The sequence below is a fragment of the Antedon bifida genome, chromosome 2, assembly GCF_963402885.1.
Source record: "Antedon bifida chromosome 2, ecAntBifi1.1, whole genome shotgun sequence".
NCBI classification, from domain to species: Eukaryota; Metazoa; Echinodermata; class Crinoidea; order Comatulida; family Antedonidae; genus Antedon; species Antedon bifida.
In genome coordinates this window covers 31,892,575-31,919,985 of record NC_136227.1, presented here as the reverse complement: position 1 = coordinate 31,919,985, position 27,411 = coordinate 31,892,575, and the positions used below count along the sequence as shown (strand labels likewise).

Here is a 27,411-nt window from a genome sequence, read left to right as displayed (position 1 = left end):
CACTAGCCCACAAACAACTCCGGAGAGTCGGAGGAGAGGGAAGTGTGAATTCTACTTTTAGCTAGCCTAGTTTAGTAGTCTACTACTAGGACTAATTAACGTAGGTGACCTCAATGTCTTATCAGAATTGTCTTCATCTTCTCACAGCAGGATGACAGTGCGTGACATACGTGAAGATTACAGCTGCTATAGGCCTACAGACCATCCATGGAGTTATTATAATACCTCCAATACGACCATGTAGACCTACATTGATATACCTTCATGTACAGAGACAGAACTACTGTCGTCTAGATGGCTGTTGATAGGTAAGCACTCATGGATACAGAATAAAGAAAAAACTATGTTTTTGCCAATTTGTAAATGTAAATTATAGTTAATGCACAATTAATGGCCAGTTGATATAGACATTTCACATTCTGATTTTAGCAGCAACTAGAGGCCTACTGCATGCTGTATTATTACGTTTCTGTGTTTTTTTTAGAATGAGTGCAAGAAAGATTTTACTGATAGACAACATGTAAGCATTCAAGAATACGCCAGAGTAAAGAGAAAACTTAATTCAGTTGGCAAATGTGTTTGTCTTCATTTTTACACGTCCAAGTAATGATAACTATCTTTAATACAATAATATCAGTTGGACTTTTTTTTTTTCATAATAATAGCAGCCATGAATCATGTTAATTTGTTTTTCAATTATTAAAAAAAGTGGAAGATTGTTTTCTTATCTTCTCAGATTAGTAATTTCAGCAATGATCCTGATTATTTCATCTTTCTGCTTTTAACAAAAGCTGGTGGGTTAGGCATCGACTTGACAACAGCTGACACAGTCATTATATATGACAGTGATTGGGTAAGTTAAATAAATAATTACTACATTTTATTACAGCGTGATCAATAATCTGCCATACGATTTACACACAGAGTGCAATATGCTTTTTTGCTGCGCACTTTTTGCACTCAAGTGCATGATAGTGAAAAAATAAAGAGCGCACTAGTGACTCATTTCAGTGCGTCTGATTGGCTACATCCTTGAACCCATGTTATAATAATTAGTCACAAGCTTGTGGTGTAATGTTTGTTTTAGTGTAGTGACTTTCAATACATTGTGAAGTAGCATATATAGTTGTATTATAGAATCCATAGTCAGATCTATAAGCCCAAGATAGATGCCACAGAATTGGTAAAGAAAAGCCAGTGATTGTGTACAGGTTAGTGACCATTAACACCATTGACCAGAAGATAGTGGAGAGAGCAGCTGCAAAGAGGAAGCTGGAGAAGATGGTCATTCATCAAGGTCAGTTTTGTCTTTCACACCTCCCTAAAAACCCTCCTGGGGTGTTTATTCATATGTTAAATTAATCATATTGTTTTACTTCTACAGTAGTATGCAAACTTCTAGGCATTGATTGTTCTCATTCATTTCAAAAATTCATTATCCTATTTTGTTTTTAGGTAAATTTAAAGGTAGTAAAACTATGGTGAGAGACTCAAAAGCTGTGATGGATCCCATGGAACTACTAAAAGTTTTACGCTCCACTGATCACTCCAGTAAAGGAGAATGAAGCGTTTAAGGTTCTGGAATCCTGCGATGAGAATGTCGTGGAGTTAAAGATCTCAGCTAGAGAAGGATAACTAACCTGTCTTCAACAATCTATTGCAAATTTGATCTCTGCATATTCATTCAATTCTCCATCAAGATATCAACATCAAATCCATGGCTCCTGACTTTAAATTCACTACAGTACTGGGTTCACATACCCAATATTGCACAAATTGAAATCTGGGATCGTTAATGGTATTTATGACATTTATTTCTATGCAAGTAGTTACTGTTGTTTTCTGCACAGCACAGTGTTCAGGTTTAAACTATTGTTAACACCAAGTGTTATTAACAAGTCAGCACAGTGTTCAGGTTTAAACTATTGTTAACACCAAGTGTTATTAACAAGTCAGCACAGTGTTCAGGTTTAATCTATTGTTAACACCAAGTGTTATTACAAGTCAGCACAGTGTTCAGGTTTAAACTATTGTTAACACCAAGTGTTATTACAAGTCAGCACAGTGTTCAGGTTTAATCTATTGTTAACACCAAGTGTTATTACAAGTCAGCACAGTGTTCAGGTTTAAACTATTGTTAACACCAAGTGTTATTACAAGTCAGCATAGTGTTCAGGTTTAAACTATTGTTAACACCAAGTGTTATTACAAGTCAGCACAGTGTTCAGGTTTAAACTATTGTTAACACCAAGTGTTATTATAAGTCTGCACAGTGTTCAGGTTTAAACTATTGTTAACACCAAGTGTTATTACAAGTCAGCACAGTGTCCAGGTTTAAACTATTGTTAACACCAAGTGTTATTACAAGTCAGCACAGTGTTCAGGTTTAAACTATTGTTAACACCAAGTGTTATTACAAGTCAGCACAGTGTTCAGGTTTAATCTATTGTTAACACCAAGTGTTATTACTCTTACAACATAAAGAAAATCAAAGACTGTATATCTTATGTAGAACTTTTAATATAATACAAATAGTGATTAAAAAAATGGTAATCCATAACTTATCAACTTTAAATTTATTTTATACAGAATTATATTTCACTATTTCTACATCATATAGAAAAAATATTTCTACATCAAAAAATATATTTAAAAACACAGCAATGAAACTAAATGCAAAATACATTGATATCAAACTATATTATATAATGTCTTCATTGTTTGATTTTTGTCATTTTTAGTTTTACAAATTCTACTACAACTTTGTTCTGTTGTTGTACTGTGCCAAAGACACTTCATTATGTGTTTATTTGTTAATATAATTTCTAATTACGTTTTCATTTAATAAAACTGCTTTTGATAACAAATTACGTTTCATCATTAATATGTTAATGTTATGTTTTGTAGTTTCAAGTTGTACCACTTTACTTTTAGTATTTAACCATCCAACCTAATTATAAAAAGTTGTACTAATTACATTTAATATAATACTATCACATAATTACTTTAAAACACGCACAACCAATTCTATACAATATATCAAGTAAAAAACATTGCATTATTATAAAAGAATCATTGTCATTAAATATGGCAGAACAGCTTATAAAGATTATAATGAATAAGAAACAAACATTCTTGTTTATCTGCATGCTACAGCTTAATAATTATTACTTCCGTTGCTAGTGTGCCGCGTGCGGAAGTACGCGCGCGCGCTCCGTCGATGAAGGTAAGTATGTTAAAAACATTTTATAAAAGCTAATGTTTTAGATTATCATATTGATTTAATCTACTATACGATTTATATATAAAATGTCGGTTTTATATTGATACAAATTTTATTTAGAAATGCAATTATTTGCGATATTAAAAATTGACACCTGCTTGTTGCGAGATTTAAAAATGTGTTTTGTTATATAGTAGAAGTAACATACCTAGGCCTAGTGTGTAAACATTATTGACATAATTTCATAAACATCCACATACAGTACAACTCTTCTTAACAATTTTTTCAATCTTCTATCAACTAAAAGTCGTAGTTAGTCATGCCTCGGGTCACATTCTATGGTCACCGTACAGGTAGGCTACTACATCAGTACTTCTATGAATGGATGACTAGTCGGTGACAATAACGCTAGTTGGTCATACCCAGTACCGTTTTGATTTTACGATCATTCGGGAAACCACCTCACGACATATCAGTGAAAACTAACTAATGATCAAACATAATGGATGAATAAATCTAATATTTCTTATTGAACACTTTTCAGACACGTGACGAATGACGTCAGCTGATAGATTGCAACGCCTCATGTCAAGGTACTCCAGCTTAGGACACATAATGAGAAATGAAGATAATGTATTAACATCAATGTTGTGAAGTTTACTATCCCAGATAACGAGATGACGTAATGCTAATTGAACTTGTTTGAGAGAACATTCTGATACAAAGTCATTAAATACATCACGTGATAGATTCCAAATCCAAACAACGTAACATTTATCTTCAATGCCTAAAATGTGTGCAATAACTCTTCCCTTTCGCTCCAATGCCATCTTATCACAAAAGTCATCGACACTATCAGAATCATATGGCATACAATACAATTGCATAATTAGACGTATGAAATGCCCGTCACATTGTACACCTGGACTAATGTAATCAATAAACATTCTTATGGAGGTAGATATATCATCCAAATGATTATTTATTTCTAAATCTTTGCTTGTCATGTGATTAATTAATTCATTTACCACATCATCTTTATGTTCTTTTTTAACAAAGTTTAAATTTCTCAACAGATCGCGATATGTTGACAAACTATTTGTAACCCAGTGCTTGAGGAAACCGCCAGCTTTATCACCAAGGAAACCAGTTGCAAACTCTCTCGCTCTGTATAAATGCTTACTCTCTCGTATCACCTCCCACTCATCATCATCCAATGGTGTAAGTAATGTTCGTACATCTGAGCACTCATTCTCCATACCTTCACTTTCACATAATTTGCACAAGTAAAATCCCACCAATGACTCTACTATCAATTTGTGAGGAGGCATATAAATGTTATCAAAATTCGATTTTAAAATCGGTGCGTCTTCGTAAACAAATCCAAGTTTCACGGACATATCAACCAAATCGTTATTCGTATGTTTATCATTCAAATCTTTCATGTTTATTGAAAGGTGATTTTCTTTCAAACTATCATACATACATTTTCCCAACAAAATCATAGCATTTACGTATTTTACTGGTGTGTCTTCAAATTTAGAAAGCTTGGCGAATTGTTTTTGTTTGTTGAACTGATTTAAAATATTACGAAATATTTCTTTAAAAAGTTCAGCTTTATCTGTAGGAAGGCTTTGACTGCCTTCCCATAGCAAACAGATTGAAAAAAGCAGCATGGGATTTTTGCACATTGAATATACGTCTTCATGCTTACGTTTTCGCCAATACAACCCATCGCGTATGAAAATATCTAATTCCTTTTTAAGGGATTCTCCCAATTGTGGTTCTTCAAAAAACTCAAAATGTTTGTCAATATACTTTCCTATGCTCTCGTCATTAAATCCCTTAACTCTTACATGTACGTCACTCTCTTTTACGAATTCATCTATGCTTTCTGATCGTGAAGTAAGTATCACGGTACTTTTTGCTAGGTTGTTCTTTTTGAACAGACTAATTACGCTTGGATTATTAAATCTCAATTCGTCTAACCCATCTAGAAGCAGTACAACTTTATCGTCATGTTTGTTTATGAATGTCTTAATTAACCGTGGATCATTTGGGAGATCTGTATCTGTCATATCAATTTTCTTTACAATGAAATCAATGATGTCTTTATCATCTTCGTCTAAATCCCGTACACTTAAAAGAAATACAATTTTACCTTCAAATGATTTAATTGATTGAGTAGCCGTAGCCCAATTGTATGATAAATGCCTTAATAAGGTAGTTTTACCTATCCCACCCTCTCCGTCTATAAGAGCCCTACATCCAGGTGTGGATTTGATAACATCTACCACTTCTGTTAATGTTGTTGGTTTGCTTCCTTTATTATTTTTAGCTTCTTTGCGTAGTTCCAAATCAGTGAACATCTGCGAAATGTCAACATTGTATCTATCACGCATTGTTGCTGGTGTAAATCTACTGGCCTGGCTACACAATTTCTTTTGTCTTTGAAGCAGATATTTTTCAATCTTTTCTAAATGCGAAGAAAAATGGCAAAAACAATATTTTAGTAAAATAAATAAATTTGATTTAATAAGGGCCTTGCAATTTCTAGTACTGTAATACAATAAATAGTGCTAGAGCCGCGCTGAAGTAGTAAACGAAGTAAATAATATAGAGGGCGACAAACACAATTTATTATCAATCAGAAATAAAACTCGGGTAAGCCAGCAAATCGTAACAACCGTTTAAATGTAGAGCAATCCACCGCTTATGGTAAAACCTGATGTGACGTACTAGTGCTAATGTGGTCATTGATGATGAAAGCTGATTTTTCTACATTCTTTGTAACACGCATGTATTTATTTTTTTGTAGGTAAAATAAAAAAGTATTACAAATACTTTCTACTAGTATAACAAATTAAAAATTTTTCAGGCATATCGGTACAACTTTTTTTCTTAATACGAAAGCAATAACAAATAACAGAAATAATAGAAATTGCGTTCAAAGTGATAGTTTTGACAATTAATTTTAATAGGAAAAGTTAAAATTGTAAATGAATTTGCTTTTATTCAAAATTGAAATATTGCACTCGTGTACGAATTAATTTAATTTAAAACCTTGCCATTTATCCTAAATTAAAATTAGCTGGTAATTATCGTGGAGCTGCTGTTTGAAATACACGTTTGTAATATTAAATTTAATTGATTTTACGTTTCTATTCTTTGGTCTTTCGTGAAAAGAGAATACACGACTCAGGGTGTGACATGTTGTTTTAAAAATTATTTTTAAATACCATGCATGTATGTTATTATGTTAAAAGGCTATTTGTTGCGCAAGATGTTTATGATAGAAACTTAATTCACAATTATCTACGTCATAATCACATTTATTTATGATTATCCACCATTTTATGAATTGTTTAATATGTCTTAATTATGTATCCATGAAAATAAAAGGGCGGGAAACAGAATATAGCATTAATCAGAACGAAATTTTATTTTGAACTAAGGTGATTGTAACTAAAGTACATATTAGCATGAAATATTACGGTGAATTACAAAATCTCATCAATTGTTTATGAAGACATTTTATTTTCAAATTAATTATGATTAAATGAGCAAAATTAAAGTAAGACGATGTGATTTTATTATTCATTCAATCTTTTATTTTGGAATCCCTGGTCCACCATAGAAAGTAAAATTAAATATAAATTTAAATAAAGACCGTACTATTTACTACTACTCATCTCATGTTTTTAATGCATTAAGAATGTTTGATTGTTACAGAAATGTAGTATTAGGCCAAGTATTCACTTTTAAATTTTCCCTTGTATATATTATTGTTGTTTATTTTTTCGCCAGTATCAGAAACTTTAATCACACTTTAGGCCTATGGTTAATGAAGTTATTGTTGCAACTTTCGTTTTTTCATTGAATTGTAGTATAGGCGGAATTATAGAGGGCGCAAACACATTATTTTAATCAGAGCCATATACTTTACATGCATTATTAACGAAGACAAGTTTGACACAAATTGATCTGCATATCACGTGACTATAATCCAATGTCGTAACTCTTTATATATATGGCTCTGATTTTAATCCATCGGAAGGCCTGACAATAGAGGGCAGCAAACAGAAAAATAAACTTATCACAAGTCTGAAAAATTAAGATATTCTAAGTTTTAGTGTTATGTATTAAAAGTAATAAAATCCTCCGAAATCATTTCTTGCCAGTTACAGTTGTAAAATTCTTAATTCCGCTCCATTATCAATGTGTCATGTACCGCCGAGAGCATTCAGAGTGTGCAATATTTATGATGAGGGAACCTGCACAGATTTCTGATTATTGTAACGGTTGTCTATTTTATTTTATTTTTATTTCAACAATATTTTATGAGGGTGGTCCATCCAGCATCAGCTGATCATTAGGGACCCTCAAACAATACAAACAGTAAATACAAAATAAAGTATAAAAACACAAAATTAACAAAGATATAAAAAAAATATATATATAAATATACAGAATGCCAACAATGAAAGAAGGATAACAAGAAATAAAATCAGAGAGAGAGAAACAGGTGTTTTTTCAAAAGAGATTATATACTGTAGGTCTAGTTGGTAAGAACGTAATTGTAACTTGTTGTGAAGTTCACATTGTTTAAGTAGTTTCGTGGTTTTTGTAGAAATGTATTTCAAGGAGGGCAACTGACCTCCCAAAATAAATCATGGAGGTAAAATTTGACCTCCACAAATTTTAAAGGTATTTCTTTTCAACATAGCCTTAGCTCTTTTTGCTCAACAGTACAAACATGCAAGTCCAAAACAGCCTTTACGATAGGCTAACGTTTTAATGCAAAAGGTATGTCCATATGACTGTCCGTTAACGAGTAACTTGGCCTCTGAAAATAATATGGTGGCCGCGCTATGTGGCTATACTTCGTGTCTGAGCCCCATCTCCTATTTAAAAATCAAAGATACAACCCCGAAATCGTACCCGTGCAACTGAAGTGCAGTCCTAATAAATTATATTATTTAGGGCCTACTCTGAAAATCTAACTTTTAAGTTGACCTATTTTTATTTGTATTCAGTAAACAAACTGTGTAATCCGGATTAGAATTAAGCTTATTGGATCTCAAAAAATAATAATATGTGTAATATGATGAGTCTTACTTATTATGATGTTAACAACATTTCGTTTTTAAAACAATGAAGCTTCCTAATTATTATATCGTTGTACATGTGGTCAGGATTGGAAATCAAAAAGGATTTTGTTTAAATATTATTCTGAAAGCAACAAACCTGTTTCTGATTTACCCTCTTTTGGAATTCCTTGTTCTTCATTTCTGGTTGCCACGTGACCTGTTTTAATAATAGAATAATAATAAGAACAACAAATGAAAATACAATTATTCTACCTAAAAATATGTAAATCAAATATTTTAAAAAACCCTTTTATAATAATATTATAACTGATAAACTTCGTTATATAGTTAAATACACATTTCAAAATTACGTAATTAATTAGGTTCTATTTAAATGATCTCAAGTAAGTGTATTATGTATAATAATGTGACGATCTACCTTTTAGAAAACTTTGTGCATGTTGGTTTAAAAGCTTTGCAAAAGTGTCACGGTCGTCTTTTGAATTCAAGCGTCCGGCTTTCTCAATGTGATATACAACATCCCATATATTGTTATAGTTGTAGGCACTCAGTTTGTAGAAACCAATAACCGTCATCAAATCGTCGTTGTCAATGTTAGTTAGCATATTAAACATTGCTCTGCGATATGCTGTTAATCCTACACCTGCTGTATCGCTACTTTGGATAGTGTTCTTATATTTGTCTATGCGTTTTGTTGCTGAGGCCATCATGGTTACTTCAGCAATGTCCGACAACAGCTTCACATCCGTTTTGGAAATAGATCCACTGTCTGTAAGTTGATTAAATAAATCTAGGGCTGATTTTTCACCAACAAGAAGTCCAATGGGTATAATACCAAATAGAAGCATTTTCAGCCATTGCATCTTTACACCAGCATAGTATTCACTAAGTTCTCTCAGAAATGTTTGGAATTCAACAATATTTTCATCCATTTTGAAACTGTAAAACAATTTATAAAAAAATCTTTTTTTTTTCAATCTAAATGAAATTTAATTTTATCAAATTTTCCTTCTTATCTTCTTCCTGATTTTAGCAACTTCGATAGCATGCTAGTTTTTAAACAAATCTTCTTTTTTTAAAATAAAATATGAATATGCCTTCGAGACGCCATCTTTGACTAACCCACTCAAACAGAAAAGCTTTAGATTATACCAGAAAGAGTGAATTAGTTCCTTATATGGCCCAATCCATTCTTACATATTCATATATTGAATTGTACACAATGCCAGAATGTTATTAAGAAGCCTAATAGACCATTATTTGATTAAAAAATGTCTTATAGAAAATGCTCACATTTTTATGTTTTATTCGGTTCGACCAAAAATGTACAATATCTCCATACCCAGCTTCGTCTTGACCTGTAAATATGAAAATAAAACGACTGATTCATATAATATAATGTTTGCTTTTTTAATTTATTGGATATCAACAATCAACAAATTAGTGCACAAACATTTTTACAGGAAAATGTGGTAAAAATCAACGTTAAAAATCGTTGAAATCTGCAACCGAGTTAAACTTCAACGTTACGATAGTTAAAAATGACCAATCAAATGGTTCACAAAATTAGGTCATTGCAGTTTGTGAAAAAAAATCTTTAATTTTTACAATGCGATGATGTTTTTCACCTTTTTTGTACATTTTTGAGGTCTGTTTAAAAAAAAAACAAGTGTAACTCAAACTAAATTATAATGTTAAAAGAATGTTTGTCTTTAGTATAAACCCTGTTTTCCAGTTGACGTTATTCGACGCTATCATCGTTGATCGTTAAAAGTTCAACGACAATCGTTTGAAAACGATCACGACAGCGCGAACATTTGATTTCTAGCGTTGAAAATATTAAGTAGGTCAAGTGTTATAAAGTTTGTAAAGCTAGTTACTTAGTCGCCGTAGAGGGCGTAGACGCATAAAAGTTCGCGGAACTAGGATGGCAAATGGTAGAGTAGGTCAAGGGTCATCGATCCATACCAAAATATTTAGAAAAAAGTTAAGTAGGTCAATTGTTATAACGTTTGTAAAGTTAGTTACTTATTCGCCGTAGAGAGCATAGATACAAAAAGATTGTGGAAGTAGGATCGCAAATGGTAGAGTAGGTCAAGGGTCATCGATCCATACCAAAATATTTTGAAAAAATTAAGTAGGTCAAGTGTTATAACGTTCATAAAAGCTAGTAACTTATTCGCCGTAGAGGGCATAAATGCATAAAATGTTATTGAAATTTGACCAGAAGAAGTCACGCTATGAAGTGCGTGATTCGTCGCGATCATACTTTGTTGGAGGCCAAGAAAATATGAAAGTTACGCCATGGTTCCTTTACACATTTTGAAGTTTTTGTTTGTTGTTAAATTAATACTGATCTTGTTCCAATAATAAACAATTAAAATTATTATTCATGTATAGGCTAATACTAATTGTCCTGATGCTTAAAAAGTAGTAGTTGTAACAAAATAGACTATAAAAGCTCGATTTCATTAAGTCGAACTGCAAAATTCGACTACTTCTATGAATCGAATTTGAAGTAATAGCTGGAACTAGCAATTTTTGAAGTCGAAGTTTGAACTACGACTAAAGTTCGGTTTAAAAACACGAGGGTTAGACCTACCTACAACGCCTACTTTCCGGAACATCATTATAGTGACCGCGACGCGATGCAACAAAAATAAATATAGTAAGCAGGATTTTTCCATCAATTATGTGACGTCATGTACTGTATCGCCAAGATCTATCAACGAATGCGCTGTAACTATAAGAACCAATGCAAGTAATATACTAATGGTAATATTATTATTTCAATTTTTATATGTAACTCACGGTTTTTAACGGTGACGTCTTCTGCTATCTGGTAGAGACGGTGACGTCTTCTGCTATCTGGTAGAGACGGTGACGTCTTCTGCTATCTGGTAGAGACGGTGACGTCTTCTGCTATCTGGTAGAGACGGTGACGTCTTCTGCTATCTGGTAGAGACGGTGACGTCTTCTGATATCTGGTAGAGACGGTGACGTCTTCTGCTATCTGGTAGAGACGGTGACGTCTTCTGCTATCTGGTAGAGACGGTGACGTCTTCTGCTATCTGGTAGAGACGGTGACGTCTTCTGCTATCTGGTAGAGACGGTGACGTCTTCTGCTATCTGGTAGAGACGGTGACGTCTTCTGCTATCTGGTAGAGACGGTGACGTCTTCTGCTATCTGAGTGAACAGTTTTCTTAACTCAGTTCCCAGATTTGCTTTACAATTCTTTACAGTTTCTTTTGATTGGACAATGATAATGCAGTGTACCACTCATGCGGCGATGATATTACACTTTCGGTGTTGAGTCCCACTCTTTAGGCAAAGCAAAACTATGTTTTGTCTGTAGTTAAGTGATACCGAGCTTCAGCAGTTATTGCCATGAAAGCTGAGGAACGAATGAGCTAAATCACGAGGTATATCCAGGTATATAGATACACAGGGCGTTGTGCTGGTTACGAGCAAAATATGACCAAAGGTTACATTTATAATACCTGACGTAATATTGTTTGAATAAAATAGATAATCACTGAATAAATAACATGTTATCTTTTAGTAGGCCAAATGCACCATTGTATGACTGAGGCCTGCACGTAGTCAGTTCTATTGATCCCCCATTTCTGTCCCATCACACAATCACAACTACAGTATATTCCTGGTGTTAGACTCAATTTGTAAAGTTTTACTTATTTGGAAGGAATAACATAGCATACATAAGTATTTAATCGAAAAACATTCAAATTTGTATTCATTTTGTCTGCAAAACGTTGTAACAAAAGTAATAATGTATATTGTTGTACAATAAATATATTACTCGTACAGAACGATGCATTTAATTTACTCTACTTTGAGAAAAGAAGACTTTTAATTAAAGATGTATTGTCCCCCTGAAAAATAATTTTTTTTTGTTGAATATGCCATTTTAATGTCACATAATAGTTATTGACTTCGACCAAAAATTGGATCGAAAAAAAATTTATTTACCTGAAAAATTGGAAATTAAAGCAAAAAATGGTCAAATTGGCTGCCAGCCAATGGATTTTTGGTTGAATTTAACCATTTATCATGTTATTTTATAAGTGAAATCATTATTTTTTTCCGGTTTTTTTTCTACGGAAGTGATTCACTTTATTAAAACTACAAAATTACCAATTAATCTTCATTTTTCATGTTTTTGGGGGACAATACATCTTTAACAAAAAAACATGTATCAGGCTAAACGTGTTGTAAAAGTGGGCAAAGCTATACGTTTAGAAATAAACACCTGTCAAAGTTAAACATGTATCAAGCTAGAATCAAACCCGTTTTACAGTGTAATTAATCCGTAATTGTATATAATATTATTTATAATGTGTGTGTCAGTAGGCCTATGCCAACAAATAATATTGATATTTAGGTTAGCTTATTAGATATCGTTCGCTTTCTAACATAGCCTATTCAAAACTCGGCGGTCGAATGAGCTCAATCACGAGCTATATCCAGGTACATCCGATACACAGAGGGCGCTGTGCTGGTCACAAGCAAAGTATGACATTCATACCTGACGTGATATTGTTTGAATAAAATAGATAATCACTGAATAAATAACATGTTATCTTTTAGTAGGCCAAATGCATCAATTTGTCTGTAAGCTGCACGTAGTCAGTTCTATTGATCCCCCACTTCTGTCCCATCACACAAATCACACATCTAGGACTGAACGATCGCATAATTGACTTCTACTATCGCACTCAATTTGTTACGGTTACGTTTTTATTTTGACATTATCCAACTTGTATTTGTTTTTTCAGCAAACATTGTAACAAAAGTAGCTTGTTACTTAAGATTAAAATTAATCGTACAAAACGATGCAATTAATTTACTTAGGCCTACTTCATAAGAAAAGAAAGCAAAAAATAAAAACATGTTAAAAATGTGAGGAAAGCGCTAAACGGCACGAAATCGATGAAGAACAGCCATTTTACGGTAGTTTTTTAGTGTATTTCAAAAAATATTTGACCGATTCTTATGGCTATTTTTGCAACGCTCTCCTTAATTAATAACCTACAACCTCATGTTATTTTTAATTTGTAATTTCTTAAAACGTCGTTGGAGGGATTTTTTAAAGTAATACCATTTAAAATCGTCCTATGGTTTAAGTATAGGCCTGTTTATAAACTCTTTAGATAGGGTTGTTACAAAATCGTCTCTAACTTCTGATATGATTGTCCGATTACGATGGCTGTTTCACTATGCAATAACTGACCAATCAAGCTTTCTAATAACCTAAAAGTAATTTGATTGGTTCAGAGTGAGACAGTGACTTGGCTTGACCGAAAAAGGATAGAGGAAAATTTCAAAAGTCATCGAACCATTCGCGAGTTCGTCTAATTTAGACTCTAAACTAAAATTGTATTTACTCCAGAACGACCAGTCCAAAACATTTTATTTTTGTACGAGAGATAAGAGTTGATTACTTATTTGTAATTTGTAAATATATTTTAGAATAAGGTTTGTGTTTTTATATATGAGTAGTTTAAAAACACTTGTTTGTTTCAAAACCACCAGCGTGAGTTTTGCGGTGTTTATTGACTCTTCCATTATAAAAGTAGGGAGGCAATGCTGAGCTAGTATAATACCTGATGTAAAACGTTGACTAATACCATAAATAAAGGTTTTTAAAAAAGTACTGTAATATTATTTATTCATATTTTTATATATTATCTCTGCTCTTCTTTCTTTTTATAATAAATGTTTACATATATCGAGAGAAAAAAAAACCCATTGCACAGCGCCCTCAAGAGGACTTGCAACCAATCATTCAAACAAACTTAAAATAATATTTTAGTCGATGAACAAATACACAATAAATTATATAGCAACAGAAAAAATACTTTGTTTTAAAAGTTTTTATTCAAAATGTATTTACATTTTACAATGTGACAAGAAAACAATTTCTCATGATAAAAGTTTCTTTTTGTATAAAAAATTAAGAAATCAATGCGAATAAATTACAATAAAGTACTAAATTTTAATATTTATGTAAATGTTCAATAATGATATGCATGCAAATACACACATACAATCATATGTAACGATATAGTAGAACCCCACAACAAGGGGACACTTGAAATGATTGAGGGGAAACATAATTTGTTACAGACAAACCTTATTTAGAGGACACCTCTACTAGGTGGACATTTTGTGTCCCCTTATTAATAGGGGTTCTACTCTATGATAAATAATTCATCATGCCTTGCATACGTGTTTGCAAGAAAATGTAATGTCTGTAATAAACTTCTTTCTTCCTTTTATGTACAACCTGACAAAGGGTTTTCATCTTCCCTCACTCATGTCTGTAAATATGAAACTACCTCAAATGACCACTAAAAATAGGCAAATCCCTCAAATGACCACTCACAATAGGCAATCTCCCTCAAATGACCACACAAAATAGACAACTCCCTGGCTGTGGCTGTTACTGCATGAGTCAGGGTTTACCACCTAAATTCTTCCAATTGATTAACAAAATGCAATATGTAATGTATTATACCGCCTTGCATCTTTTTCACCAATCATTAGGATTACATGTTTATTTCAGTTTTCATATTTTAATTGTCCATTCTGTAATTTTAATCTTCATTAAAAGCCTTCCTGTTTTTCTTTGACACAAACCTAGTGAAAATAAAACAAACTTCATTCAGGTTTGACAGGCTATACAAAAATTAATAGTAAAACTATATGTGTAATAGTTAATAGCCCACCCACCAAACCATAATAACTGTCTTTTGTATAGCGCTTAACCAAAATAAATGTTTAAAAAAATAAAAGCGCTATGACCACAAGACTCAACAAGGTGGAAACATTTACGTCATTTTATGTGAAAGAGATGGGTTTTCAGAAAAAAACTGTTTGAAGATGTCAATAGAATTGGCATTGTAGATTGATTATGGAAGACTATTCCATAAGGAGTAAATTAAAGAATAAGTTTCAATGACGAACCTTAAACCTCTCTTCCAGGAGAGAGACCTCACTAATAAGATCAGTGATGGCATTGGTAAAAGCCTCTTGTGGGCTGTAGTCATTGCTTGTTTGTACTCGCAAAACAAACTTGTGTTCTAGAGGATGAGGAACCTTGTAACCAGCAAACAGTACCTGTGGGTCTTTTAGTAGCTGTCTTAAAAATACAAACATAATGCACTTGTCAATTGCATAACCCACTATACGACCTCCTGGAGAGGTGCGTCATTTGTCCGATGTGCATCATACCTTATGAATACTATGACGCACATGTACGTCAAAAATGTGACTTAACTTTAGGTGACAATGACGCACCCATTTTGACGCACCATGACCATGTTGTTTATGATATGGTGGGTGGTAAAGTGATGGATATTGACACACCATTGTTGATGGATATTGACACACCATTGTTGATGGATATTGACACACCATTGTTGATGGATATTGACACACCATTGTTCATAGATATGACGTACCATCTAAGTTTTTTGACGCACCCCTGCATCAGTAATTGTTTGTAAATGATGCACCCACGACGCACCTCTCCAGGGGGTCGTATAGTGGGTCATACAATTGACAAGTGCATAATACATTATATGAAAGGACATCATTTGACGCTGAAATTATTGTGGGGGACACTTTGTTGGGTATTAATAATAGGGGTTCTATTAATACTATATAGTTCATATTCCATTATTTACAGAGCAGCATATCTGCCAAGTATTGTGTTATTCTGTATATTTCATTTAACCTGTGACAATTAATAATTTCACTCTTCTCTCATTTAACTTACTGTCGGAGCATGTTGCCTAAAGTATGATCTTCTTTGTTTACTGTGAATATTGCAGCATTTGGTACTTTGGTGTCCTTTTCAATTGTTATCCTGCCAAAAATAATCATTTTATAATATTATTACATACTAGGCCTAGTTTTACTACTTAATTTATATAGTAGTAGGCATATGTACTAAAAACAAATATTTAATAAATATACAGTAGTTATTATTAAGTATAGGCCTAAGGCCTAGCTACTGTTGTTTAGTCTACCTAAACTAAAACATTCTTAATAAATAACAATATTATATTATTAAATAGGCCAATCAATAGCCCAGGTCTAGTCTATAGACTGTTAAACTTTAATTATCTAGCCTTTAGGGATAGTAAGTAGTTGCAGTTGACAAAAAAATACTTTCTAATATTCCTAGGCTCTAGGCCGACTCCACATGCACAATTACCACAACGCAACCGCGACTGATGTGAATGTCTGGCTTGTTGTTTCAGTTTAGGCCTACCACTACGCCTAGCTTAGGCTTTAACTAACTAGAATTTTAATAAATGTACTATTTGAAACACTTACTTTTTTTCTCCTTCGAACAGAATAAACGACTCAAATGTTGGAGGTGCATTCATTGTATATTTTTTAATTAAATTTTTGTTTTATTATTAGGAAACTACTTCGATATGGATTCGTCAAAAACGTGAAATAATCCAGCGCCCTCATAATGTGTGCTGGTTCCCGGGGCACGTACTCAGGAAAATAATTGGGTGGGGACGAGAGTGTGATCTGAGGAGTGGCAAATAGTTCGATTTATAGTCTTTGGCTATTTAGCAAATATTTAACAAAAAATAATACAGTAAAAAACAATACCAAAAAACAAAATACAATAACAAACAATACTTTCGAAATTTAAAATTGTCTAGACGGGAAATCATTTTTATAACACTAAATTGCTTGAATTAAAAATGGATTAGAACCGCTGATGTTTTTGACAGCATACTCGCCTGTCACGTTATTTGGAAGCGACATTAACTCAAACTTGCATAATGTTTTATTAAGGAAATCACATCTTCCGTATTTGATCCAGCAGTGAACGTATTACGTCTCCAGGCAGTCTGATCATAAGCCAATCCACCCTTCACCCATTACAAAATATCCAAATTAAAGTCGCTAATCTACACAATCTCCTGATAATCACATTCGATCCTATACGACGTCACAAATACCCCTTACATCACTTACACACACATCTATAATTTGACACATTTGCATACTCGATTACACAGACGTAACGTGGCTGTGACGACGGACTCTGCCAACAAGAAAGGGTAAGTCAGATATACACGGAACAAGGGGAGGGGATGATTTCTCTAGAAATATTTCTTTTGTAAAGAAACACTTTAAAATGTTCTCTGTTTACAAAAGACGATACCGACTAATTGTTTATTTAGGACTACAGTAGGTAGGCCTAACAATTTATTCCTAATTAAAGAAAAATACTATATGTAATTAAGTCAACATTTTTTAATTTAGTAACCAAAGATATGTGTTATGAAATGATGCGATAAATGCAAGTTTGTTTAATTGTCTTAAGCCTGTACTCTATCAAACTAGTTTGACAAAAAAAATGTGATGTGTCCAAATATGGTAGTGATATAGGCCTACCCAAATATGGTAGTGATAAGACATCATCATGTCCTTATATGGGCACATCACATTTTTTGTCACATAAAGTTTGGTAGTGTAGACAGAGTTTAAATCTAGGAAAAACGATAGTCTGGCTATTATAGTTTTAATGCATATGCCTACATAAAATAATAAATATCTATTGAAGAAATGTTATTGTTATTTTCAGTGAAGTTGTCCAAACACTCTGGCAACGTTCCAATGTTTTCATTTTATTATAATTTCGTAACGCATAATTTATCTTGTCTGGTTTTATAGGTGACCTAACGATAATTTTTGAAATACTTGATAATAACAAAATGTGATTGTTAATTTATTAATTATTAATTACAAAATGACATTTAGAATGTTAATTGTATTAACTTAAATTCAATTTACTTCAAAAAGCCACAATAAAGAGGAGAGAAAACGAAGAAATGCTTAGAAACCCAAAGCTCTGTCTACACTATAAAACTAGTTTGACAAAAAAGTGTGATGTGCAAATATGGTAGTGATGTGCCTAAATATGGTGGTGATATGACATCATCATGTCCATTTTTGTTAATAATTGTGAACAAACGATTACTTAAAACTCATTTCAAGTTTAATGAGGTTTGATCTTGAAATAAAGTGATACCATGTTTACTGTGTATTATATAAAATCCACGGTAAAGGCCATTTTATTTACCAGTATCACTCGATAGCCTCTTACTTAATCTCATGGGTCTTTTCTATCTCTTTTTTCCCGATTCAGTTCCGGTTGTAGCGGCAATCTATATTATAAGTGAGAGAGTTTGTACGTTTGTGTGTTTGTTCGTTATACAAATTGTTGTTACTACACGTAACCTTACATATGGGGTATCAAAATGACCGCAATTGTACCGGGAATGTTCTAAACTATATTTGAACATCATCCGCCATCTAGTATCCAAGTTAGAGGGGTCAAAATGGCTAACTTTTTCCCACTTTCGATGTTTGTTCGTTCTGTTTCTGCACGTTTCTTCAATATTTGAATTGCAGTTAAAAAAATTTAGGCCTATAACAATAACGTATTCTGTCCAAATAATAGTGAAATATTTCAATTCTATGGTTAATTTATTCCTTTATAGGTTAAATAACGTGAATTTGTGATACAAAGTGTAAACTATGGCTAACTTAAACGAAAAGCTGCAAGAGTTACAAAACCGCAATATGACATTGTACAACGAGGGAAAGTACAGCGAATTAGCAGAAGCAAGCTACACTAGCGGTTGTCGTGTCATGCTACAGGGCATGGAAACTCAGACAGGAAGAAGTTGTAAGTTCCAGGATGTTGCTTCATTTCCATAAGGGGGTGTCACGTAATTGTCAATAAAACGGTTAATCTTTGGTAACTTACCCGTCCCCCTAAAGTATTCGACTTTAATTCATTTATTCTTTATTTCGTATTAAAATGTACATATGCAGCTTTACAGATACAAAGTAACTAACAATAAACATAATTATATAATAATGAACTAAAAAGTATATAGGCCTAAAGTTAGTTCAAACTATTAAGTTGACAGTAGAATGTTAGAACTTTTGCCTTTCATGTTTCGACGATAAAAAACAATTATTATTTGCATCAGCATCGCAGTACTGATTTTAACAAGGCCATATAATATACATGGCTGCATTTTGAGTTAGTGTTTACCGACCTACCGACCGACAGACCAACCAACCGACATAGTGAGTTATAGAGTCGCGTGCAAAAAATGGTTCGAGATGTACCATTTTATTGATTTAAAATATGTTACAATTATGATATTGTTAAAAAATTAATATCAGGCCTCGGCCAAATGTGTATTTTAATTAAATAACAATAAAAACAAATTTCAAAACACTCAATATTAAATCGGAGGACTATACATACTTTCTTTCTTTGGACCACAACAACTTTTTTCATTAACAACAAACAACAGTTGGCAAGGTTTTCAGAAAGTGTGTAAAAACCTCATTAGTGCCAAAACATTATAAAGTCAGCGCCAACAACATGCTTGTCACTAACATTGAAGAAAACATGCATTATCTAATGTCAAATCTACTAATTCATCAGCATGTTCGTGTTTTCTGTCAAATGTTCTCAATCAAGATAAATGTCATTTTACCCTAAACGTTCAACTTTTTTTAAGATGTTGTTTCCAAAATGTCTATCAATCTAATTGGGTTTCATAATGTTCTGATAAAGCACGTTTTATTGGTTGAACTTTTCTCTTAATAATCTATTTTTTGCATCGTTGCACCTTCGCGGTAACAGGCTTTTTTTTAAATTCTTTCTAAATTCTAAATTTTAAACAGATTGCCGGATAGCAATAAGTATAGCCTGAGCTGTTTACAAGACAAACATTTTACACACGATTCTTCACTTTATTTTTATCTTGAAAACAAAATCCTGGCATCTCACAGGATTTGAACCCAATGCCCTGGGATCCTAAGCACCGACTCAATCGACTCATTAAAAACTTATACAAGTAATTTAAGAAAAGAAAAAAAACACCATCAAAATATAATATTTTTGTTGCATTCTGTAGTTTTACCTGGATTGTGGGAAATGGAGAAAAACTCCGGTCACCAGAAGATCAAACACACAACTGTGGAAGCCAGTCAGATGGATGGTGATTGCCGCGTCTATGAGATTGGCAAATACCAGGCTTATACATCAGATGGAGCCGAAGACGAAGTTGGTAAATATCTTACCATTTGGATCAAAGAAGGAGATAATTATATGATAGATGTGACTTGTATCAACAGATCAAAGTAGATTATAAGTATTTCTAATTGAATAGTTTAATCAAGGCAATCAAACAACAGGATGCTGAGCTCCGGAGATCAAAGGGTTTATCTATGGTTGCGACACGATCAGTTCCAAGCCCCTTAAACATAGTACAGTACTGGTTGTATTTGTCGCAGTCAGACATAAGATCAAAGAACTGGTACGAGTTCATATCTTGCGAAGGCGAGATCAGTGTCCTGTTGTTAGATTGCCTTGGTTTAATCTTTGTAATATAGTTTCACAAACAGACTACAAACAACTCAAACATCGATGGTACCTTTTCGTTGGAGCGAGAACATGAATTGATTGGAATGGGCATTTTCCCCCGTGTATATAACTGCAAGCTACTATCGTTTTATGAAACATGATTAGCCCTTGATTGTAAAAATTAGCCCCTGTACTAGAACAATTACCAGTACTGTATTAGAGGGTAGTTTATCCCCTCTTAGTTTGGCAATAGCAGTTTTTTAAGTCTACATAGCAAACTTTGGCAAGCTTTTCTTGCTAAACGCCGAGTTAGCTTAAGTTTGGAAGTTTTCACGTAGACGTAGCTTTAGGATTATTATGTAGTAATAAGTAAGGAAAAATAACTGCGCTACACTTAAGAGTGCAAATAAAGCATGTTGAGTCACCATTGTGACCATTTATTTTGCTGTTGTTACCATTATTAAACATATCCAACACCACCACAGCAAAACGAACACCAACAAACCAACATCACAGACCTGCGATAATTTAACATTTTATTTGGAATGTACAGTACGCTATATAATATTCAATAAATTATCACTAGCAATAAAATGTGTGTTTATATCTGTATGAAAGTAAATCTTGGTTCCCACTAGCGACGCAACATAACGTGACCTACGCGACATAAGAAAATGCCCATCCAATAATTGTGTTTGCCTGCGTGAAATCAAACCTGCCGATGTTTGCAGCACTATTGCGTCGTCGGTTCCCACTTGTGATTATGCAATGCAGCACTTTGCGTCGATACGTCGTTGCGTTGCGTCCTAATGGGAACCACGCTTTAAAGTGGACTTTGCGTTGCAGGACTAATGCTATTCCTATAACAAGGTATCTGATTGGAGCAGGAGACACGAAGTTTAAAAATTATCTATAGATTCCTATTCTACTTGGACACAACGCAAGGACGTAGAGCAACGCAAGCGAGTTGACCAATGACAAGCGACAGTTCCAATAATTCATCGCTCGGGATTGGTCAAATCCCTTACGTAGCGTTACGTCGTTGTGTTGCGTCTCCAATGGGAACCACGCATTACGGCTTCCAGTCAATTAAATAGGATGAACCCTAACGAAATTATATTAAATCAGTTGCATTTGCAATTGCATTGAATAAGATTGCTGGATCCGCAATTAAATTATCATCATCAAGGTAAATAATTATAAAAATGCCATTCCATATTAACGACTAGGTCTTTGTCGTCTACAAACTCCTTTCCGATTACGCAATGATTTGACTTCCAGTTGTAGGCGTATCCGTTGCATAGTATATATCTGTTGCACATGATTGCGCAGTCGGACACGGTTCTTACGGCGGTAGTCTCCGTAACGTGTTCACTGGCGAAAGTCGCTAGTTTGACGAATCTGAAAATGCTGCCTTCTTCTTCAGAATACAGGTTGCTGATCAACGACGCTGCAGTTTGTTTCTGAATTGTTTCTAGAATAAAAGAAAACAACTTAGAATGCCACAAAAAAGCAAGGCGTTTATATTATTTTCACGACATTACAATGTAAACCGAATCACGATTTAAGGTATTTTGTTACAGTCAATAAAAAAATGTAAAAATGATTTTTTTTTTAAACCATATTTATGCTCTACATAAACAAAGTCTTATTACAAGTCTTTGGGAGTGGAGTTGTAATTTTGTCCTTGGAAAAAATCCTGACATGTGACGGGACTTGAACCCAGCCACCAAGCCACAATGTTATGAAAAGCAACTCTCGCATTCAATAATTTCAATCAGCTAAAAACACTGTCATACCTAACTAAAACAAAAAGTGAGGGTACAAATCGAACTAAACATTATAAACGTGTTAGTAGGCCCTACTGTACTATACTTCTAGATGTTTAAAACGACTCACTGCAAAAACACACTGATTATGCTAAAGTTACAATTGTCTCAATTATTGAACGAAAGAGATGGTATACGGTACCTTCGGAAGGAATTGTTAGAGCTGCCATCAGTTCTTTTCGATTCAACGCTCGGTCGTAGAAGTGCATGTTCCTAAAAGTCCCCGATGCACCACCGCTAAACCCAATATCTACGCCGCTCCACGACATATCCGGTGTCTGAAACATTGCCTTGCTGACAAAGAAGCTATTCCTCCACAAAGACACAGTGCCGTCACCATTCTGCACAATCGCGATGGATGTCCAGACATCTGGTTTGAAGACTACACCGCGGAGTTTTCCAACATGGTTACTAAAAGTTACTTCTATCTCGGACGCGTAGACTCCAGTTCCCGAATTCGTTTGTGTAATGTTAATATGTCCAGCTAAGAGTAGTTCACCAATCGAGTTAGGCCCTGGTTTAATATCAAACATCAGAGTGAAGTTTCCCTCTTGAAACAACTGACCGCGGTTTGGAATCGAGATACTGCTGAGTATGCCATCGACGGGTGAGAGATCTGCGAATGGCACTCCAGTCGTGCTGCTGCTGAAGTGAACTCTTGAGGCGCTGTAATCATTATCTCTAACACCAGACAGATCATGGATCGTGTAGATTGAGTTCAATGGCCAAAAACCACGTGGGTTTAGTGGTAGGTCGTTTTGGTCAGTTTCTGTAAAACAGTTAAATATTTCACACAACCATCTACAATTTGTTATTTTACATAAGTAATAACACGACAGAATCAATGACAGCAGAGTGCAAGCCATCAGACGTAATTTTAACGTGACGCGTTAGACCGGTTCCTACTGAACGTTAAACGAACAATTTCAAATCAACTTGTGCCAATTTTGCCCATTACTTTGCTTTGAAATTGTGTACAGTAGAAACAGGCCTTAACAGAATCTAGAAATAGTGTATATCATGGATAAAATAAGATTTATTTTAATAATAATAATATTAAAGCATCACTTCATACTACACAACGATTAAACTGTTTTTATTTACGTCATTTGATAGACCCCAAAACAATTTAAATATAATTTTAGGTTTGGCTTTTGTAGTAAAAGTGTATAGGCCTATGTATCTATAAAAATGTATATTTATCGTCGTTCGTTATCGTTCCAGTATATATACAGGCCTTAGTTATATTAGAGTAGTGAAGTATGAAACATAAAAAAATGATGGCTTACCTTCCTCAGAGGAATAGACAAAAACTTCACATATTGCAAGACTTCTAAATGACACTGACGTAATAAACACGAACGTACCGCTGATTGGTGGAGAACATGATACGTCAACTATCGCGCTAATACTAAGCTGTTCAAAAGAAATAGTTTGACCACATTGAGTATTCTGAGTAGAATCAACTCCGTCATTACCAATCAGAACTTTGGAATCTTGCAAACTGTATTGCGCCGTTGCTGTAAAAAATAAATATGATTACAGTAGACCTCTATTAAGGGACAGTGTCACCTGAATAAGGATTATCCTGAATAAAGGGATTGGTCATCGTGGTTTCTCGCAACGCAAGACGTAGACGCAACGCAAGCGAGTTGACCATAATCCGACCCATCGCTTGTGATTATTGAAATCAATTACGTTGCGTTTACGTCAAGTTGCGTTCTCTAGTGGGAAACCAGCATTAATAGGGGTTCCGTTTGAATAGCAGGTATATTGTATGCAAGAATATAACAAAACGATCCCACTATTTAAAGTGTTCTTACGAAAATGTCTTCAATTTATAATATAGTAGGCCTAGTAGTAAAAATACGTCGACGTACATTCGATGAATGGCCAAACATGGAAAGGATGTTAATGGTGACAAGCGGCGGATCGAAAGGGAATTATTAAGGATATTATATGTCAATAGGCCTACGTGTATCCTGTTTCATTTTTTTGTTAAGCACCCTCACTCATTCTGTCTCTCCAGCATTAATATTCTTAATAATATGGTCTTCTTACTATCATCAATGCCTGTAACGATGGTAACTTTGACAATTTCGTATTCTTGTTCCAGATCTACCATCCACCAACGGTTTACGCCTTCCTCTACAAAGATATTAACAAATATAGGCCTAATAACACCACGTTATTTTATTTGACGATTAAAGGCCTATAGATAACTTTCAATGAAAAAACGATCGGTCGTTTAAGCATTTTCCTTTACAAATACACGTTTTTCCAATTGGCTCAATATTGATTGAAAAAAAATACAAACATCTAGACGCATGCACGTGGCCTTGGTCACAAAAGTATGGACATGAAGAAGTCTCAAAGATTGTTACTGAAAGTCACTAAAAAACGATAATATATTGTGAAACTTACGCGATAAATAACAGCCGCCTTTTTCAATATATGGCACGTCATTGCCGTCTAAAGCATTTTGTGGAGGAACAGTGTTCGATAAACTTTCACTACCGGTGGCAGTTTTGTTGTTAGAGACCAATTCTGAAATAAAGAAAAAGCGATACAGTATGATCTAAAAATCTGTTAACACCCTGGTAGGTTGCTGTGATGGCCACCAAAAGTATAGGCCAACATATTTTCAAACGGAGTACTTCAATAATAAGCTCTTTTGGCATTTTAATTAGCATTAAAATGCTCAAATTTAAAAGGAAATAATTGGTTATACTCCAACACCTGATCCAGAATCAAGAGGGCCAGTTGTTATCTTCAAACCTTTCATTAAAAAATATCAGATGCAACAATTCCATTTAATCTTAAAATAACATGCGAGTTATTCGTATTTATAAAGCAGTTTTTAAAAAGTTACAGGCCAAAATAATTAAAATTATCGTATTCTAAAAAAAGCTTACCTGCAATTGAGGAAATAATAATATTACTTTGAATAATTAACAAAGTTAACATGAATGTGTCCATCTCGTCAGCCTCTCGCATCCAACCTATCACAAAGATTATCTGTAATAAGTATGTTCGCTTATCATTCGATCACGAGGTAGGCTGTGATTGGAAGTCAACAGCGCCTTTTAAAATGTGCTTGCTGTTACCATAGAAATCGGCGACATCGTTTATCAACGGAAGACGAAGTTGTTAGGATAGCTGATGAAGATTTACATTATGATAAATTGCGATGATACAATTTTGTGTCTATAATTAAATTCGATTTTACAATAATGTTTCAGTTTTCCCATCAAGTAAGTAATGATAAATCAGTGATTTCTGCTATAAATTAAATTAGCAAAAAAAATGATTTTAATGTATTATTACGAAACTCTAAAATGCATTCAACTGTTCTGCTTACTCCGTATTGGCTAGTGGTTGTTTTCTGTCAAAGCTAGTATATATGACTTAATTAACGAACAGTGCATCGTAAGTGCAGTCGACTGTACATTTATTTTGATCAAAATATGTTTTTTCTTCTTTTTTTTTACATAATGTACTATAGCCAAGTACGGTATTTATTGTTGATAAGTGACGTCACAAAACATAACAATTACGCGCGCGTCCCATTGTCTTGAAACATGATTAATTTGAGACTGGAACTGCAGACCTCTTAAAAGTCCATCGATGTCGACTACGACTATACGGATAAACTACTCACAAGTTAGCCTAGGCCTATAGAATCAAATTTAGAATGGAACCTCATGGGCGGAGTAGTTATTAACGATGCCAAAGGGCCATAGGATGAGTGGCGCGGTACATGAAATAGAATAATGTATCGCCTACATCACGATTCATTAAAAATGGCTCCATGTTAATACATTATCATTGATTTTAATAGACTCAATTAAGAAATGTAGTAAGTAGGGCAGAGTAATTATTTTTTTAAAGATGTATCAACGGATTTTACTGATATAAGACTCATAAATAATAAAAAAACCTGCGTGGTTGTTATTCGGAAATAAAAAACAGAACTTTATTTATGGCCAGGTTTCGAATAGACGCGTACAATTAATAATGGACTCGAGCGGAATATGCAATGTAAACAGTCTTTAAACACATTGCACATAGAAACCCTTCGGAGCACAACTTGATGATAACCAAGCATTAGAGTATGATAGTTAAATACTGAGTATGCGTCCAACACGTATAGCGCTTATACATTGGACTAAACTTGTACTACAGTAAGACGAATATTAAAACTCCACACAGCAAAGAGTCAAATCAAAGTCCAAACTAAAATAAATCGAATAATGCCGAAAGCAGGAAACCTACTACAGGCCGATAGTGATTAAGTTCGCTTTTTAGGAATCCTGTCTGCCTGGTTATGTGTCTTGTCTTTTTTTCTTGTTCTTTGTCCACGTTTTGTATTGCATGCTTATGTAGACAAATATATGAAATGAAATTATTAAAATGGCCATTTAATGAAAAGAGGTAAATCTCATCGAATCATCAACGTACAATAATACTCCACTGTATGTTATTCTTACATTAATTAAAACGTGCCACAAAATACTCAAAATGAGAATTGTGAATAGAAGACCAATGTTGACACGACTGTACAAACGTTGATAAAACGTAATACACATGTATAGTTTATTATTATACTGTACTTTCTGCTTGCGGCGCTACGTACGGCCAATCAAAGTGTTTCAATAATATTTCAGCAAAAAGAGCATTGTACTATATGACAGACGAGATATTGTTTATTTTTTTTACCATGAATGCTATTATACTGTATTGTTTTTATGGCAATTAGACGTACAGTGGTATGTGACCGGACCTAGTTTTGATCATGA

General features: G+C 33.8%; 3 protein-coding genes and 1 long non-coding RNA gene across 4 annotated transcripts; 2 read left to right on the top strand and 2 right to left on the bottom strand.

Moving 5' to 3' along the window:
• Window positions 1–766: 766 nt before the first annotated feature.
• LOC144836239 (uncharacterized) lies at window positions 767–2,772 on the top strand. Its single transcript, XR_013611155.1, has 3 exons — window positions 767–853; window positions 1,138–1,297; window positions 1,456–2,772. It is a non-coding gene; the product is annotated as an uncharacterized LOC144836239 (long non-coding RNA).
• Window positions 2,773–14,211: 11,439 nt separating this feature from the next.
• LOC144836238 (DNA-directed RNA polymerase II subunit RPB11-a) lies at window positions 14,212–16,832 on the bottom strand. Its single transcript, XM_078691489.1, has 4 exons — window positions 16,700–16,832; window positions 16,137–16,226; window positions 15,323–15,497; window positions 14,212–14,995 (listed from the first exon to the last, which is right to left on the bottom strand). The coding sequence occupies exons 1-4, from the start codon at window positions 16,750–16,752 to the stop codon at window positions 14,963–14,965; spliced, it is 351 nt and encodes a 116-aa protein (XP_078547615.1). The 5' UTR covers window positions 16,753–16,832; the 3' UTR covers window positions 14,212–14,962.
• A 467-nt stretch (window positions 16,833–17,299) lies between these two features.
• Window positions 17,300–21,223, top strand: LOC144836237 (uncharacterized). The gene is made up of 3 exons (XM_078691488.1): window positions 17,300–17,448; window positions 18,895–19,082; window positions 20,335–21,223. The coding sequence occupies exons 2-3, from the start codon at window positions 18,932–18,934 to the stop codon at window positions 20,562–20,564; spliced, it is 381 nt and encodes a 126-aa protein (XP_078547614.1). The 5' UTR covers window positions 17,300–17,448; window positions 18,895–18,931; the 3' UTR covers window positions 20,565–21,223.
• Window positions 21,224–21,743: 520 nt separating this feature from the next.
• On the bottom strand, window positions 21,744–25,641 carry LOC144834648 (uncharacterized). The gene is made up of 6 exons (XM_078689534.1): window positions 25,528–25,641; window positions 25,037–25,159; window positions 24,674–24,760; window positions 23,902–24,132; window positions 22,755–23,381; window positions 21,744–22,257 (listed from the first exon to the last, which is right to left on the bottom strand). Exons 1-6 carry the CDS (start codon window positions 25,607–25,609, stop codon window positions 21,968–21,970), a joined length of 1,440 nt encoding a protein of 479 aa, XP_078545660.1. The 5' UTR covers window positions 25,610–25,641; the 3' UTR covers window positions 21,744–21,967.
• Between the last annotated feature and the right edge of the window lie 1,770 nt (window positions 25,642–27,411).